Source organism: Uloborus diversus, chromosome 3, assembly GCF_026930045.1.
Source record: "Uloborus diversus isolate 005 chromosome 3, Udiv.v.3.1, whole genome shotgun sequence".
NCBI lineage: Eukaryota > Metazoa > Arthropoda > Arachnida > Araneae > Uloboridae > Uloborus > Uloborus diversus.
In genome coordinates, this window is record NC_072733.1 from 172,213,190 (window position 1) to 172,233,236 (window position 20,047).

Sequence of the window (20,047 nt, forward strand, 5' to 3'; positions counted from 1 at the left end):
AACGCGGTTATTAAAAAAAAATATATTTCTTTAAATAAATTTATCGCGAAAACCGCAGACTTCTTAAAATTCGTACACATCATGAGCAATGCCCTTCATTAGCAAATATATCTTCCTTTTCGAAGCCGTCGCGAAAACTCTTTGTCCAGTGAGAAGATACCATAAATACTGATGAATCTGCTCTTTGTGAATTTCCAATAGCGCGTCCACAATGTCTCTTTTTCCTGTTCTAGACGCTAAGTGGTTGAAGGAAGTACTTAAAATTCTCAAGACGAAAGCCATTCAGTGACCGTGTTGTTAGTCCTAAAAGAACTAGCCGTTGCATTTCTTCCCCATCTGGAGATGCTCGCTCGCACCTTTGCAAAAGGATTTTGGATTTTTGTAGGCGTATTCATTAAACATGCACTTTGTCAAGATATCATTTTTGGCACTGGAGGTGTAAATACTGAACGTACTGTTAATGTTGCTTCATCCAATCATGTAAGTAAACAATAATTTCACTTTTATGTCAAAATAGTGCAAATTGTTTCCTTCGATACTATTTTTCGGGTTGTTGCACTTAGAAAGATAATCGTTTTTTGGTATATTTCTTAATTTTTTAAGCTGCATACGTTATTTTAATCAATAAAAATATGTTTATATTTTTAATTTGTTATTGAAACTCTTTAATACAATTTTAATGTCAGTTGGGTGTAACAATATGACGCTCTTCAAAATCTCGATCATTTTTTAGACCAAAGCGTTTGAAGTTGACCAATAAATTGTAATCTTACTAGTGATGTGCCGGATATCCGTATCTGTATCCGTATCCGCGGATATCCGAGGGAAAATAAAGATCCGTATCCGTATCCGTTACTTTTTTGACGGATCTTAAACGGATCTTTTCTGTTCTTAAATTTTTAAATATTGAGTAAAACACTTAAATTCTGTTTAAATTAGGTTATATTCCCTATTTAAATTATAAGGTATCATTTGCAAAGCAAATTTGTACCCCCAGTCCTAAAAAGGAAGCAGTAATAAGTTTTAAAAGTGTATCTGCGTGTCTATTTCTGGTATCGTAGCTCCTAAACAGATGAACTGATTTTGATAGTTCTATTTTCTTTCAAAAGGTGACTTGATCGAAAGTGTTTTTAGCTTGGCCTCGTCTTTGCTGAACTTTAATTACCAAAGATATTAATTAAAAACCGACTTTACGTTTTTCACACTTATGGTAGTGAAAACTTACCCGTACAATAAAAATATTGGCACTAATTTAAAGAACGAAGTTCTCTGCGTCTAATACTCATTTGAAACTTTCAAGTTATGTACAGTAGAAGCTATAGTCTTGTTAAGTAAACTTTAAATGCAATTCTAAGCCGTTATATGCGTGATTGTTAGCGATTTAATAGTTGGAAGACAATAAGAAAAAGCTCAATGATTTATAATGTCTATCTGCTGTTAGCTCATATTTTTTAACAATGTGGGTTGTGACCCGCAAAATTCACCTTAATCTGAGGTCGGCTCTCTGGGACATGTTTTTTTTTTAATTTTTAATTTAATGTTAGTTATATTGTTAATGATTTAAAGTTTCTGTTATTCTTCATTTCGGTTTTTCTCGGCATTCTTCAAAAAAACCAGGCTAAACTCTCTATTTATAGTTTGTAAAGGTGTTCTCGGCTCTGTTATTTCGTCGGTAAGGGCAAGTTGGGTGGAATGGGTCAGCGCTGCATTTATGCTGAAATAAAATGCGGAAAATTATTTCTAGCCTCTCCAGTATCAGCTTTAGACTCTTGTTCCTGTATTCCCTACATCTACCAAGCAAGCACACATTTTATTTAAGCATTAATGCACCGCTGTCCTATTCCTCCCAACTGTCCCTCAATTTTAACGGCTATTTCTTTGAAGAGTAAATCATAGTTTTGATTTTATTTTCGCCGTAGATGACATTCTTTGAAGAAATAGTGCCGTTACCCTGATGGGAATACCTTAAATTGCGAATTATACACTTGGACAATTGAATTGGGTACACAAATTTTGAGCTCCGTATCCGTATCCGCGGATATAGACACTAATGATCCGGATCCATATCCGTATCCGCGGATCTACTTTTTTAACGATCCGGCACATCACTAAATCTTACCTTAATATATTTTCTTGTAGTTTAAATTTGATTTTTAAAAAAATCAATTTGATCGAGTGTTCTGTAGAAGCTTTCCCAAAATTTGTGACGATGAACTGGTCGTCAAAATTTCAAACTATTTGGTGAAGCTAAAGGACCAAAGTAGTTATGCCGTGCTAAGCATAGATGTGGTATCTGCACATTTTATCAAAATTGAGTTATTGTCACCAGGTAACCTATAATAATTTAACTTACCTAAACGTCAAGTTTTTTGGCGATTTGTGAACGCGAAATATTAAAAAAAGCTTTAAGAAAAAAGTCGTAACTGCACAGTTTGCGGAGTTTGCTAAGGCAATTTGAACGTAACTGACAAATACTAAGCCTTTAAAGTGGTATTTGCGCAGTTACCACTTTTTTCCTTAGTAATTTGTATATACGACTTTTATACCTTAGTAAAGCAGCATAGTTAATAATGTAGCAGTTTATTGTAACACAGAATATTAAAATTAGTTGACCGTTGAATATAGTTGATACAGGTTATAATAAAAACTAATACAACAATGTTAAAGTAAATATTCAGCTTTTTCTGTTTAAATGTTTATTTAAAATGCAAATTCTAAAAATGAAATGCATGTAAAATATTCATATCTAATTCTTTCATGAAAAAAAAAAACGCATTTCATTCTACGACCAGTAATATTTTTATTTAAGTATCGTCCGCTGTCAAAATTATCTTCATGCTCGGTAAAAATGAATCTAGAAAATAAAACATTATAAAAAACACATTCTTTCAATATAAAAAACAGGAAATTGTTATGGATTACAGTTTTAACTGTCCGGAGTTTTGAAAATGGTATCTTTCAGAAGGTAGATTCTGTAAGATTTGTATTAACAAAATAAAGTCCAAAGAAAGCAGATGTTTTCAGTATTATTTAATGATACATTGAGCACGTTTTACTAAGCTATTTTTGTCGCATCTAGGCAGATACCCCTATAAATGCCTAGTACAGTCTGAGTAAAAACTTTAAGACCATTTAACGTTTTTAAGAAATTGGACACATCTTTAACTTAGGATCAAAGAATCATTTCAGTGATAATTATAAACCTTTAATACAAGTAAAAAAGGATAAAAATTTCGTTTGTAAGTATTTCTTTATCAGAAAATATTACAGAGCAATATTTGAACCTGAGTAAATTCTTTAAGGCCAACACAGAAAAAAGCAAATCAAAACAAAAATTTAAACATTTTTGAGCTTGCGTAATAGCCATTTCTTCAAATTGCTTTAAACATTCTTGTTTTCATGGATAAAACTAGTTTTTGACAACGTTTGGATCTGTTTTATGCCATTCAACTTCGATAGTAAATGTCAGCTCTGTTTGATGAAGCAAATTGTCTCCCATTGGCATAAAATGATCTTGCTAAGTCACCCCATAAGTTTTATATTGGGTTAAGATCTGGACACTTAGTTGCTCATTTCAAAGTTTTAACATTGTTGACTTGGAACCAATTTTTTGCACTACTTCTCGAATGGATAGGTACACTGTCTTGCTGATATTTCGTATTTTCTGAAGCAATAAATTTAGCATTTGGTAAAAGATGGCTTGCGAGGACATTTTAATATGCTTGTGAATTTATTTTACCTGAAACAAACATAACTGAGCACACAACATTATAAGCAAAGCACTCTCAAGTCATGCTAGAGTCTCCATTTAATTTTCGCTAGGAGAATATTTCCATTTCTTTTTTTAAACCATGCCAATAGTGCTTCCATCGTTCTGATCCATCCAAATTCCACTCATTTTCGTCAGAAAAATTATTTGTAGCCATTGGTTACCCCAGGTTAGGATTTCCTGGCTAAAGTTCAGATGCCCTATGCTGTGCCTAATCAGTAACTGACGTTTAGGCAATTTTACTGCATAAATAAAACCTCCACACTTTCTAACTGCATTATACATCGTTTTTGACAAACATTTAAAAACATTTTTTTTTAAATAAATTTTCTGATTGAGTACTTTTCAAATAATGTAAGTTTGCAAACACTTCCTCCATCACGCGAAGACAAAGAATTTGGGCTTTTCCCGGTGTTTTTTTTTTTTACCATAACTGTGTTTCAATTTTAAAAAGTTGTTGACTTCAATCTTCAATCTGCCAATTTTTTTCGCAGTAGTACGGCTAATCATCGCCGCTGAAGAAAAAAAAAACAATCTGCTCTCTTTAACTTTTTACCTTTCGATATCTTCACGAAGAGAACCAAAACTTTGAAGAAATTAATGACAAAACTGTAAGTTGAAGGGTTTCCACAATTTTGGTAACTGCGGTCATATTTATTCCAGTATAATGTACCTGTAGTTTTAAAAACAACTAGTGTCCTTAAAGTTTTTACTCAGGCTAAAATACTAACTATGAATATACCACTGTTTTTCTGGTAATTGCATACTTTACAAATCCTGTCTGTTGAGTTATTTCTTAGAAATGAACATTAATAATTAATAATACAATAGTATTAAGATCAATTTAGTTTTATTTTCTAATTTTCACAAAAAAATGTACTGGCCTTAAAGTTTTTACTCAGACTGTAATTGTCACTTACGGTGAAAATAGCTTAGTATATGAAAAGGTTTTGAAAAGAAAATTTGTCGTAACTACATTTATTAATTTTAAATTAAGAATTTTACAAAAATACTCTCTTACGTTAATTAGATAAGTTATTCACGAAACAACTACCGCAAGTTGAGCAATTAATTAAGTCATAAATCAAAGAAACGAGTTGTAGAACTTTAATCATCAATTTCTCATTTTGAGCTTCACTGCAGATATCACATTTGTGCTTAGAACGGCAGAGTTGATCTTTACCTACGTATTCAAATTGTAAGATGCATTGAAATAAAAGTGAAATATTTTAATACAGTGTTGTTTTTATTTATTTTTTTATTTATTTTTTTTTTTAATTTGTGGAATTAAGGCTGAAATTATTTTTTAACTTTTCATTGTAATTTTTCTATCATTTTCTCCTGCACTATATAAAATAATTTTTCGGCGCACGTAATCGTCATAATTTAATTTGATAAAATATTTTTTTCTATAAATAAAATAAAATTTATGATATTGGTTCGGCTACATAAAAAAGAGCCAGCGACTGTAAAAATAAGCGAATTACTTGATTCAAAGCTTAAACAATATGCGTTTCACTCAATTACTTTTAATGTGTAGTAGAATGTGTTCATAAATGATACAATTTCAATGATCAACGCTGAAAGCGTTAATGATAACGCTAATCAACAAATGGTTCAAAACCGACAAAAAGATTCAATAGTTCGTTATTTTCTTAAAACTGAAAGCGAATTTTTTTACGACTACTGTTTTAGAAGTTGCATATTTTGCATAATTGCATATTTTGTGATAGTATTCATTGATATGCATCATTTATGAGCATATCCTGCCACCCATTCAAAATAAGAGTAAAATGTATTGCGTTTACGCTGTTAGTCAATATTTTGCTTGTTTCTACAGTCGATAAGAAATTTTTAAGTAATTGATTTTCCATCACTTGATTTTAGTCACTAAACATTATTATTACTTTCTTTTTTAAACGAAACGATGTCGTTGTCTATTAGGGATATTCTTTTGCATAATATGTAGTAGCATTGAAAATTTGTTTAAAACACATTTTGTCATGATGATATATTTTGCCATAAATGAGTTTTTTTTTCTCTTTACTGTTGAAAACTCCTATTAATATTCCAAATTTTTCATCGACGTTTTTTTAGTAACGAATGGTCAGTGTCCTTTTCTTTTTAAACAAGCCACTGATTTTATTTCTTAATGGACTACATATTACCCTTTTTTTAATTCCAAATGTTTCATCGTCATTTTTTACCCGACTGCGCGTGCGCGACGCAAAGGAGGGTAATGTGTTTATCAGTCTATGTATGTATGTATGTATGTATGTCCCTATGTGGCGTTCTAGGGGCTAAACGCCTTGGCCAATTTTGGTAATTCTTACGTCAATCGATTTGTCCTAACCTTGGAAGTGTCACTAAACACATGACAGTAATCAAAAGTACCATTTCAAAAACCAGTTTCCATTTTGTCAAATTGGGATCAGCTCACGCTGGGTGTCGCACGCTACCTAAGTGCGACAAATGCAGGTAGTTTTCGCTGCCTGAATTTTTACCCGACTGCGCGTGCGCGACGCAAAGGAGGGTAATGTGTTTATAAGTCTGTGTATGTTTGTTCCTATGTGGCGTTCTACAGACTAAACGCCTTGGCCAATTTTGGTAATTCTTACGTCAATCGATTTGTCTTAACCTTGGAAGTGTCACTGAGCACATGGCAGTAATCAAAATTCACCATATCAACAACCAGTTGCCATATTTTGTCAGTTCTGGATCGGCGCACGTTGGGTGTTGCACACTGTCGCACGCTACCTGCGTGCGACAAATGCAGGTAGTTTTCGCTGCCTTATTTTTTGTGTTTACCAAGTCTACTAATTAGGGTCTCAATGGCCGAGTGGTCTAAGCGATTGCATCTCCCACTTGAGGCGGTGGGTCAAGACACCCTCTCTCCGGATGTACTTTCCCCTCTTTCTGATGTAAATTCTTTCATGTGTTCTTTATATGTATTCTGTAGTGTAATAAAAATATATTATGCGTAACGAAGGCAAGATACTCAGATTGTAGTCCTCATCAAAATAAACCCGGGCAATAAGCACCAAATAAAAATAAAGTCTACTAATTCGATTTTCATCTCTAACATATGTTGCTTTTGCCTTGAATCAAGGGACTGAGTTTCGCGACGTTTACTTTCTTGAGAGGATTTTTTATTTTTGAGAGAAAGATTTGACTGACGACATTTTCGACTTCGCGTCATCATGAGTTATTCAAGCTGCTTATATAGCTGTACTGCGGTTGACTTAAATTCGCACATTTTTGCCGAAGGTCAAGCACATGTGCTATAAGCCGAGTTAAGTCCCTAGAGGGACTAATTATCAGTAGTTTTGACCACCGCAAGTTACTAAATAAAATTACAAGCAAACTGTCTCAATGAAATGACAAGGTTGCGAAATGTACCGCCTTATAATCATAATAATTAAGGCCATAAAAACTAACTAAAAAGAGTAAAATAAAAAATTATTAAATAAAAAAAAAACCCGACCGCGTAAAAACCAAAAAAACTAAAAAGGAAAATGTATAATCCCAGTAGTTTAGAATGTTATTAAGTACTACTGAATAACTACACCGTTGAAATAGTTTTATAACCATACACAGATAAGACAAATCATAAATTCAAAAGCAGAATAGAAGGATCCACATTCGGGGCCCATTCCTTTCTGATTCAAGGAACCCCGTAAAATTTGAATGGGCTCCGACTGTTGATCCTTCTATTCTGCTTTTAAATTTATGATTTTTCTTATCTGTGTACGGTTATAAAACTATTTCAACGGTGTAGTTATTCAATAGTACTTAATAACATTCTAAACAACTGGGTTTATACATTTATCTTTTTAGTTTTTTTGGTTTTTACGCAGTCTGTTTTTTTTTTTGTTTTTATTTAATAATTTTTTATTTACGTTAAGAATTTGTAACCCAATTACTACGAATTAGGGTAACGGCCCCAGTAACAGACATGCTTAAGACATTGCTCTCAGGTTAACTCAATTTTCTTACCCTTTTAATGCATTTAGATTTTTAAAACTATTTTCTCTCATGCAACTACATATTATCTAACGTTTGGCTGCTTCTGGATCCGCTGAATTAGTTAATTCTATTTTTATTTGCTCAATTTAAAAAAATGTCCCCCCCCCCCCCCCCCCCCCAGTAACAGACACCCATAATTCTGATGATATCCTGCAACAGATAGGATGATGAGAGGATGAGTAATGAATGAAATTCCTCTTTTCTCTTCAAAATATGCAAAAGTTCTTTATTGAAAAGTTTTTCTTGATCCTTCTATTCTGCTTTTTGTTTTTATTTAATAATTTTTTATTAAGTAATTAATGCAATGCTCTTTTCTTTTTAACAAGTCAATGGTTTTATCTCTCAATAGACAAAATATTACGACTATTTAGTTCCAAATATTTCATTGTGATGTGTTAAGTAACTAATCATCAATGCTCTTTTCTGTTTAATAAGCCAATGGTTTTATTTTTTATGGACTAAATATTACCATAATTTACGTTCCAAATTTTTCATCGCTTATTTTTTTTTTTTTTTTGATAACTTGGTTACAATTTTGACTAAAATGTGGTGCTTGTGTTTTATGTAGAAAGCAATTTTTATCATGCGTCTTAACTTATGTGTTTTTATGCCTGCTATATTAGAATGATTAAGCTTTATTAGCAAAACTTTAACAAAAATGAAGAATCCACAAGATTGGCCTTCAAGGTTTCTAGATCTTACATATTGACACTTTTTTTGTGGCTATTCAAATTCACGTTTGTATAGGCGTCTTTGACCGATTCTAAATTCTATTTTGTTCATTCTAAACAAAAATTCCTATTGTAACTGAGCATTTCGGTGCCAACCGCAGCTTTTTATTGTAAATAGTTCAACAATTACAAGGTTTTAAAAAGTCGACTGACTTTTATATCACCCAGGGACATTTAATTGAATTTATATTTTTATCCACGCAAAGCATGTTGTTATTGTTGGGTTGGCTTGTGGTTTCCTATTGGGGGAGAAAAAAACTGCCGTAATCATTGAAATTTAGATATTATAAGCAACAATATTAGAAACTTAATATTTTGGAGTCATTTTTGACAGGGAGGTCAAGCTTACATTGATACCACATATAATACTAATATGTTCTTTTATTTCGCAATCATTAAGTTGTACCGGGTGCTTATTAAGTCTTGCACAGATTTTTTAAAAAAATGAAAAATCATAATTAAGAAATATGCATAATTACTTTTTATGTTGATCCTTATATTTTGAAGTACACTTTCCAATCGGTACATTATTGTCTAAAAGAACGTTGATGACGCTAATATCAGAAACTGAAAATAGCGTCTATAAAAGAGAAAACTCCCGAGGGCGCGATAAAGTTAGTTTTGAGAGTACACCTCCCAGAACTTTTGGTTTTAAATGAAAGAACCAAAAAAGTAAGTCAAGATTAATAATCAATACTAATGATAATTTATGTCCATATATGGGCTATTATTGACCAAACCCTCACAACCCAGAGGGTAAATTCTGGCTGAGCTAGTGCCCGGCACGAAGTTGAAAATTTTCTACATATTTTCAGAACGTGCTCATGTAGAGGTGTATCGGGAAAAAGAAAATGCTTTTTGAGATAAGGGTCAAAGTAAAAAACAACTATACTAAATCTCAAGTAAGTTTTTATTTTATTTTATTTTTTTTTTCTGAAGGGATTTTCTCTAGCGGTGCAATATTAAAAGAACACCCTGTATTTCCATCCATGGTCAAATCTTTTAAGAAATAGAAGTTTTAAAGCTTTTCTGCTTTTAATACATCTAGCAGATTTATATGAGAAGAAACGAATTACTAATAATGTAATTATAATTTTGCTACTCAACAATCTCAGTCACTCAGACGTTCTAAACAAGCCCTAAAACAAATACTGTAATTCAGGATCTCTGACGGCATTTTTTTTCTTATGGACTACCTGACGAGCAGTATTCATTAGGGTGGGTCGATTTTGACTTTTTTTTTGAAATCGAAAACGCCTGTGGTGGGAAAAGTTGTGTATTGGCATCAAATGCTCGCATAAAAAATTTTTTGGAAACCAAAATATATTTAGATCCCCCGCCAGCCCCTTAAAGTTTGGCCAAATATGTAAAAATTGACATTTTTTAAATTTTTTTAAAAAAAACTTATGTATATTATTTTTAATCGCCTGTGGTGGGAAAAGTCGTGTATTGACATCTAATGTTCATTAAAAAAATTTTTTGGTAATTAAAATATATTTATACCTTCTGCCAGGTCCCTGAAGTTTCGCTAAATATGTAAAAATTGACTTTTTTTAAAACTTTTTTTTCCTTTTTTATGTATATTTTTTAATCACCTGTGGTGCAAATAGTAAATTGTAAGACTCTTTGTTTGTGAACAAAATAATTATCATATCATATTACATATGACACCCCTGCTGGGAATCTGAAATTGCGCGTTTTGCCTTTTTTCTTTGCTCTTTCTGCTTAGTTTTAAATGCCAAAGAGACAGATGGTGTGATTCCTCCGAATGTTTATTTTTCTTCTTCTCTGTGATATAATGAAACTTTTTAAATCCCCCCCCCCAGTCTGACAAATCGGCCTGCTCTTGGCACTTAGCCAAGCATATATGAACCAAATAGAAATCGTAACGAAAAACTCAGAGCAGAAGAATTGGTACAGCGAATGAAGTGTTATCAAGCATATTAGACTATTTAAAAACAACCCAAGTATCTAATGTGGATTTAATTGCAGTAGGATCAGATGGAACAGCAGTCAGTAGTGGTGTGAAAGGTGGTGTAATAAGACTGTTTGAGCTGCATTTAAAAAGGCCATTGCAGTGACTCATATGTCAATTGCACGCCAATGAGCTACGTTTACGCTATCTGTTACGGCATCTTGATGGAAGCACTACAGGTCCTTTTACATATAATGGTCCTATAGGGAAGCTTCTTAGCACATGTAAGCAGCTACCAAATGTCAACTTTAAAAAAATTGCTTTTGATTTGCCAACAGTTGATACAGACGGACTTGGCACTGACCAAAAATACTTGTATCAAATATGTCAAGCAATATGTTCAGGAAATTGTTCAACATCACTGTCCACCAAATCACCAGGAAAGCTATCTCATGCTAGGTGGTTTACAACAGCAAACAAAGTACTTCGTTTGTATGTTGGTACAAAAGAGTCATCGCTGGAAATAGGAACTATTGTAGAATACATTATAAAAGTGTATGCAAAAGTTTGGTTATTGATTAAAACTGAGTCTTCATGCACAGACGGTGCACAGCATCTTTGAGAAGTAATCCACTACTGAAGATATCTTAGCGATGATCTGAAATCAGTAGTTGACCCTGTTATACAAGAAATGGTCTTTTTTGGTCATCCAGAAAACCTGCTGATAGCCATGTTCAACGGCACGCCATCTTCAGTAAGAAAATTAGGCTACAGAACAATCCTGAAGGCCCGAACTCTTACCAATGAAACTGTTCGTGATTTTGTCATTCCACCTCTAAATTTTCCAGCAAAAGACTAGACAGAATTGATAAATTGGCAAAATTGCGTCCTTACAGACCTTCCAATCACCAAACATATACCTAATGCGGAACTTGAGAAAGTAGCTGAAACGGGTGACGTTATTGAAATTGAGTAGTGAAATTTACCATGTCATACACAAGCGGTAGAAAGAGCAGTTAGGTTGGTGACAGAAGCATTTTTATCTGTTTGAGGAGCAACACGTGATGATGGCTTTATACGTACAACATTGGCTTCCCGAAAATTAATGCCAAAATTTGAGAACAAAGCAATGTATAAGGTGTAAAACTTCTTCATTACAAAAAACTCCGAGGTGAATTCTTAGTCATTTTCCCCTAATAATTCGGGAAAATGAGCGAAGAGCTGCTGTAAAACTGCGACGACGGACTTCAGGTACTTTAATCTTTTATACCTATGTTTTAATCCTAAAGAATTCTATAGTGTTATTATAGAAAAATAAAATATAAAAAATGCTTAAATTAAAAAAAAAAGTGTTGGATAAAATTTTTGCTTTAAAACGTCAAGATTTTAAAAATTATGAAAATATTCCAAATTTCACCAGTTGAGCGGAGCTTGAATATTATTATTATTATTACTTATGAGTGAAGAATCTTACTAGGCAATCATTTTCACTACGGGTGATTTAAAAAATCAAACATGAAAAATTTAAAAAATAACAAATAAATGTCAATTTTTCCATATTTGGTGAAATTTCAAGGGACTGGTGATTGATCTAAATATATTTTGATTACCAAAAAAAAAAAAAAATTATATGAGCATTAGATGTCAATACACAACTTTTCCCACCACAGGCGTTTTCGATTTCAAAACAAAAGTCAAAATCGACCCACCCTAGTATTCATTTCGACGAAATGACTCTCCATGCAAGGGTCGCCTCATTTTTCTTTCCTTATGAAGAACAAGAGATTTGACAATATATTTTCTTTAGTTAAAAAATCTAAAAACAGCTGAAAATGTTAATGGAATGCATTTTAAAAAATGCCACTTTTAAATTGCATATGCATATAGGTGGGTGCTTTTAATTGTAAACATTTGGTTTAAATTAATAAGTTAGTGATTTTAATCTTTTTTTTTTCAAAGAATGTTTTACTGATTCTGGCAAGTAAAAATATTAGTTCTTAAGATATCTTTCTCATTTTTATTAAATGATATTTATTTTTGCATTTTTTCAAACTTAATCAAAATTTATTGGTTTTCGAAGAATTATAAATAACACACGTACAACAATACAACGCATGTTTTAGCTTTTTCCAAGTGGTAATTCGAAATTGAAAGATTGACTTCTTTCGTTTCTATAACAATATGCACCGCAAATTCATTTCTCGGTACGATACTGGTCTAGGCAGTAACAAAAGAAGAGGTAGAAGTTTTTTTTTTTTTTCATTTGAACAAATTGGTGCCAACATGGAAAAACCAAGTTATCTAACATGATCAACCCCGAGAAAACTTTTCTCGGCCGGAAAATACGAACATTTATTGTTTTTTGTCTGTGTGTGTTTTTCGAAGTATCTCAGATATAGTTGAACTAACCGAAAATGGGAACACCACGTTAGATGTTTCACTTCATTGTAACTCTCAATATAACCATGTTTGAACTCTGTTGCTTGTGAATACGGACGTTCTCACCTTGAAACACCAGACGTTCTCCCGGAAAGAGAATCTGAAGCATAAGGGGAAGATGATCCTCGAGAATCATTCGATAATGTTCACCTGTGATTCTCTCCCTCAGGGCAACAAGAGGCCCAAATCCACGAGAAGATATTGCTCCCCACAACATCACAGAACACCCTCCATGCTTCACGTTACGAACCAATCTGTTACTATGATATTCTTCTGCTGGTGTTCGCCGGACGAGCACACGTCCGGTAATCTGGAATAGTGGAAATGATGACTCGTCAGACCCTATGGCTTGATCCCATTGCTGTTGTGTCCAGTTTAGGTGGTCTCTGAACCACTGTAGTCCCTTCATAGCGTCGAAACTAACGGTTTTGAAATAGCTTCTCTGCCATGAATGTGGGCAGCATGCAACTCCCGTTGAATAATTTTCATTGATTACAGGCTCTGAAGGTTTATGTTCGTTCCAGACGTTATTTGCGGCAGTTTAGTCTTGCGTTTTCGGGAGAAAATCCTCTTCAACGGGCGTCTATCACGATCCTTCATCTTCAACTTTTGCCTACTGTTGTGCTTCGCAGAAGACACCTTCCCCAAATTTGTATAGGCTGTCATAACCCTTGGTCCTTGAAACATCCACAAGACTGGCTGTTCTGGGCACAGACGCTCCAGCGAGACGAGCTCCAATTACCATGCCTTTTTTGACGACGGACAGGTCGGACATAATCACGCTTTGCTAAAGACAGAATTTTTCCATGCAACCCTCAAGCAGCCAAATGCTTGATTGATACCTTCCCTACCACCGCGTCTTGGTAGCAAACTGTTGCAACACGTTTCGGTCGTTTATTGGGTGGTCGAAAAAATACTCAATTTTAACTGGGTGTTCCTATAATTTTATCCTATACCTTTATATTTATGGACATGCACCGCCAAATTGTTTTCACTTCTTGATGTAATGATAAACATAGGAAGGGGGCAGTCAGCCCCAGAAGTATAATATGTATTAATGCTACAGGGTGTCCGAAATGTCCTTGACACATTTTAATAATTTATTTTTAAAAAAAGCAACAAATTGTCGCATTATTGTGCGCTCTGCGCCATAATACTCCAAATTTTCAAGAAATTTTTTATGACATGGTAAAAAACGAGCTGATGTGTGCATCACATGACTTCCTTTTACACCAATTTAATGTTATCTCCCCATTATTGCAATTATAATGTGATTCAAGAGTTAACTCTCGAAATATCACCAACGATGGCCACATTGAAACCAGATTTTTAAAACAAATTCCGCCAAATTTATCGCCAAGTTGGCGACAAAACTTGTCGATCAAAAGACTGGCGATATATCGCGAAATGCCCACCAAATTATAACACCACTTGAGGTTGCATCGAAATTAACAGTGATTTCCACCCAAAAAGGGGCAAAAGACCCCTTTCGAAACACCGGGATGCAACCAAAAGGGAAGGTGCACAACTAGGTCTCACTAGGAGTATACGTACCAAATTTCAACTTTCTAGGGCATACCGTTCTTGAGTTATGCGACATACATACACACGTACGCATATACGCACGTACATACAGATGTCACGAGAAAACTCGTTGTAATTAACTGGAGAAACGTCAAAATGGATATTTCGGGCGTCTGTACGTTCTTAGGTACATATGTACGTGTGGTCGGATCGAAAAAAAAAAACTCAACATTCATTTTTGGGTGAGCAAAATGGAAATTAAGGCCGATTTTTGAGTGAAAATTTTTTCACCAATACAATACTTCCTTTTTTGTAAAAAGAAGTAAAAAAGGAAGTATGTAGTTTACATTGACGGCTGCATCGTCACAGTAAGGGGAAAAAAACGCTATGTGAGGTGTTTAATCATTTTATTAAACAGAAACGATACATTTTATTACAAGAGTGTAATGTGCGGCACCGTTTTCGGACTTGGGATAAACTTGAGTACCGTTAGATGTGGTTCGAGCTACATAACGATGCACACATTGAACTCTGGTAATGAAAGGTATTGCTGTATTGCTTTCTGTTGAATAAAATGATTAAACTACTCACATGACGTTTGTTTTTCTGTATGTGACGATGCAGCCGTTGACGTAACTTGCTTATAATTTCACTTCTTTCTGTCTTCTGTTTTCTCTTTTTCTTTGTTTTTTCTCTTTTTTTTACGATGTCATAAAAAAAAAATCTTGAACCTGTGAAGTACTATGGCATATTTATACGACAGTTAGTTGCTTTTGTATTAATTTTTAAAATGTGTCAAGTTCTTTTCGAACACCCGCATATGTCATAAGCATAACTAATTTCATTTTCAATTTAATTATGTCTCTTAATGTAACTTCAATAAATATAAATAATAAGGAAGCTTCTTCGCTGAAGATTTGAGATAATTCATATTATGCAACATGCAATGCTTCCAAGATTTAATTTCTTTTTTACTATTATTTTACAGCTTGAAGTTTTTTTTCCCTTGGACATGGGGGACTCACAAGAGTGAGGTTTATACTCTGGTTATACACCGAAAAGCAGTGGAAAATTCTGAGGGGGGGGGGACAGAAAAATTTTTTTTTTGATGAATGATGATTTTTTTTAAATATTTTAGTGGGAATACCTCCAAGGAGTCTCCCTCCTTTCTACAAAAGTTCATGCTCTTGGACTTTACACCTCTTGTACCTTTGTAGCCCCTTAGAAGAAAGTTCTTCCCCTCCAAATCAAAGCAACGGCTATGAAACTGTTGAAGACTAAAAAATTGGGGGCGCTATCTATTAAAAAAAAGGTGGGTAATGTGGGGAAAACGGTGGTTTCAAAATACTAAAAATTCAGTCAATGTTATTAAATAGGCATAAACATTCCTTTCCCAGGATTTGCTGTCAAAAACTCTCTATGTGAATCCCTGAGCATCTAAGGACTTCTGCGCCAAGTTTATCAAAGATCCGACGTAAACTGTGGATTTGCTTTTGGAACATTCACAGATACACACCCACACCACATACAGTAATTTTTTGAAAAACATAAATTTTAATTCAAGAAATTTCCCCCAACATTTCAAATAACCCCGAACCTCTACCATCCCTAACGTTCTCTAGACCAAATATGGTCTAGAATGCATTTTAAGGTTATGAATTAGAAAAAATTTACCTGGGTGGGCCCTAGAACCTCTGCTCCCCGCAACATCACCAAAGTTTGTCTAAAACTACTTTTAAAAGCTACAATTTCGAAAAATTTCCGGGGGACTTCCCCGTAGCTCCCTTTCCCAATATATTTGGAGAATATATTGTAACGGATTCGGTGCGACTTCCACTTTCTTGAAATGAAAACACAGTTCTTGATAAAAACACAGGAAATTTATTTACACTATGTACAGGAAAGATCTTCAACAACTGCGAAATTATTCATCAGCAATTAAGCAATTAGCACACAACACCGTAAACTCAACGTTTACACACGTATTTACTTCCAAATACGAAAACAACACAGCGAAATGCCTCGCTATAAACAGAGCAAAATGCTCTCAGTTCCAAATATCAACCGAAACTAACTGTTTATCCATCGCTAACGGCTTAAATACACCGAAAAGAAATTTCTCAAATATTCCACACGCTTCTGAAAAGTAGTAGACCGTTATCAATGAAAAGAAAGAAAATAGGGGTCGTATACTTTAGCCGAATGAAAAAGGGGTTGTATATTCATTACGGGAAACTATTTACAGGTTACGTTCCTACAATATTTACTATTTACAGGATTTGTAACATTGCCCCCTTCCTAAGGACTGCACGTCCCGGGCAGTACAATCCCCAGAAAGGGTGCCAAACTTCTATCACAAGTTTACAAATATACACATTAATTAATAACTAACAGATACAGAAAACACAATAATAACAAGAAATATTACTAAACATTAAAAGCAAAAATTATCTACAACTTTTATGTTATCAACCATGGTTGTTTACGTAATACTCATGAACTATGGCCATAGTATGGGGCTAACCGATCATAATGTACAACCCTAGGTTTTGCATTAGGTGATTTTTGGATCCTCACTACGACGTCATTCAGTCGGTTAACGACTTTGTAGGGTCCATCCCAATGCAACTGCAATTTGGGTGAAAGACCTTTCCGTCGGATGGGATTCCATAACCAAACCTTGTCGCCTTCGTTGAATTCATGTCCAGTAGACCTTGTGTCGTATCGGGTCTTCATCTTCTCCGCCGCGATGTTGATTCGCTCTCGTGCGAAGTTATGAACGTCTTCCAACCGGGCCTGGAGATCCTGGATGTACTCCTCAGGCGATGAAGGCGCATCCGGAGGACGACCGAAGACGAGATCACAAGGTAGCCGAAGCTCTCGTCCGAAGAGCATCTGAGATGGGGCATATCCGGTAGTCTCGTGGACAGCACTGCGGTAGGCCAGCAGGAACAAAGGTAGCTTCTTGTCCCAATCCTGTTGATTTCTGGATACCATAAGTGAGAGATTATTCAGGATTGTGCGGTTAAATCTCTCCACCATGCCGTCCGATTGTGGGTGTAGTGGTGTTGTCCTAGTTTTCTCAATTCCGAAAATTTGACATAGGCCCTTAAACACAGCAGAGATGAAATTCCTCCCTTGATCGGAATGAATCTGCAAAGGTGTTCCGTATCTCGAGATCCAATGTTGGACTAGAGTCTCTGCTACGGTAGTAGCCTCTTGATCTGGAATGGGATATGCTTCCGGCCATTTGGTGAAGTAGTCGATGGAAACAAGAATGTATTTGTTCCCATCAGCAGTTCTTGGTAGAGGACCCAGGATGTCGATCCCAATTCGTTCGAAAGGAGCTCCAACGTTGTACAGATGTAGCTTCCCTCTGCTTCTCTTCTTCGGTCCTTTACGAGCAGCACAGGCGTCACAAGAATGGCACCACTTCTCCACGTCATCCTTCGCCTTGCTCCAGAAGAAGCGCTCCCGAACTTTATTGAGAGTTTTCAAGACACCAAAATGTCCTCCAGTCGCACTACTATGTATTTCTTTCAGAACATCTGAAATCCTGGATCGAGGAAGTAGTAACTGCCACCTAGATGTCTTGCCGTCGTCAGATTCCCATTTCCGGTGTAGCACGCCGTTCCGTAAATGGAGTGAGTTCCATAAAGCCCAGTATCTTTTTGTTGCAGGACTGAAGATGGAAACGTCCTGCCAGCTAGGGCGTCGACTGTCACTTTCCATGAACTCTAAAATTGGTTTTATGTCGGGGTCTTCAAGTTGATCTTTTCGAACTTGGTTATCACTCCATGGATCAGGTTCTGATGATGTTGGAGTCACTGTCACCTGATAGGCGGTAGGGCTAGTCGTTCCATACTGTTTCTCGATTCGGGAACAATAGTGGCAGTTCTCAGGACAGGGTCTCCTTGATAAAGCGTCAGCATTCCCGTGAGATAACCCTTTTCGATGCTTGATCTCCATGTCATATTCCTGGAGCCGCTGTATCCATCTGGCTATCTGGCCTTCTGGATTCTTGAAGTTCAAAAGCCAAGTTAACGAGGCATGATCTGTCCGAAGCAGAAATTTTCGGCCGTAGAGGTAATGATGGAAGTGTTCTACAGCTTTCACTATGGCCAGTAACTCCTTTCTGGTGACGCAGTAATTTCGCTCCGACTTGGATAAGCATTTGCTCCAGTAAGCGATGACATGTTCATTTCCGTCAATTTCTTGGGATAAAACAGCTCCGATGCCCTCGTTGCTCGCATCAGTGTCCAGGATGAAGGGTTTTTCAGGCTGAGGATAGGCGAGGATAGGCGTTGATGTTAAAGCCTCCTTCAGTCGTAGAAATGCATCTTCGCATTCTTTGGACCATTCAAACTTTTGCTTGATCTCCGTCAGCTTATGCAAAGGTCGTGCAATGTTGGAAAAACCCTTCACAAACTTCCTATAGTACGTGCAGAGCCCCAGGAAACTTCGCAGCTGATGGATGTTTTCGGGACGACTCCAACTCTTGACCGCAGATACCTTCTCTGGATCGGTTTGCACACCCTCAGAAGAGATGATGTGACCAAGATAGTTCACTTCCCGGCGGAACAAATTACATTTGGACGGACTTAACTTCAGATTGGCTTCCTTAAGCCTTTGCAGCACCTTCCTAAGATTTGCCAGATGTTCTTCAAAGCTGCGTCCCACGATGATGATATCGTCTAAGTAGACCAGACAGGATTCGTAAGAGAGTCCTCTTAACACTGTCTCCATAAGACGCTCGAACGTAGCTGGTGCATTGCAGAGGCCGAAGGGCATTACTTTAAACTGCCATAAGCCTTGTCCAGTTGTAAACGCTGTCTTCTCTCGGTCATCAGGGTGTATCTCAACCTGCCAGTAGCCGCTCTTCAAGTCCAGGGTCGAAAACCACTTGTGTCCGGAAAGAGTGTCCAAGGTGTCGTCTATCCGTGGAAGAGGGTAACTGTCTTTCTTGGTGATTTCATTCAGCCGTCGGTAATCGACACAAAATCTGGTGGAGCCATCTTTCTTTCGGACTAAGACGATGGGAGAAGCCCAAGGACTGGATAAAGGTTCGATAACATCATTCTCCTTCATCTCTTTCAGGAGGGTCTCAACCTCTTCCTGCTTGGCGAACGGTAGTCGTCTTGGATGCTGTTTAATAGGTGGGTGTTCTCCAGTGTAGATCCTATGCTGCGTTAAATTCGTACGGCCAACATCCTCCGATGTAGATGAAAACAGATGCTTAAAGTCATCCACCAATTGTTCCGCAGCAGTTCTTTGATCTTTCGATAAGGGTGCACTCCCAATTAACTTCGATGTCAAGGACTCAGAAGACACAGTTTCGGGGGAATTGATTCTTCTAATGATGCAGTTTACTGGAGTACAAGTTGCTAACACTTCACCTTTCCGAATATTCCTTGGCCTTTCACTCACGTTGGCGACTCTTACAGGAATTACATCCTTGGAAAGGTCCACAAGCGTAGATGCTACCAGCACTCCTTTTAGGTTATTGCTTAGGTTAGGGTATTCAATGAGTCCAAATCGAAAACTATTGCTTTCTGCAAGGGAGCCAGGTATTAATGATTCTGACCTTGAGGGAATCGATATATCCGTTTGGGCTATTATTTGATGAGCGGATTTTACATCACT

At 35.9% G+C, this 20,047-nt stretch overlaps 1 protein-coding gene across 1 annotated transcript in view; it reads left to right on the forward strand.

Annotated features, from left to right (window-relative positions):
* The first annotated feature begins 289 nt into the window (after positions 1-289).
* The window catches only part of LOC129219286 (platelet-derived growth factor subunit A-like), a 75,221-nt gene continuing 55,463 nt past the window's right edge, over positions 290-20,047 (forward strand). Inside the window, exon 1 of the mRNA XM_054853624.1 lies at positions 290-480. Within this exon, the coding sequence (XP_054709599.1) occupies positions 343-480 (138 nt within the window). The 5' untranslated portion in view covers positions 290-342. The remainder of the gene's footprint in view (positions 481-20,047) is intronic.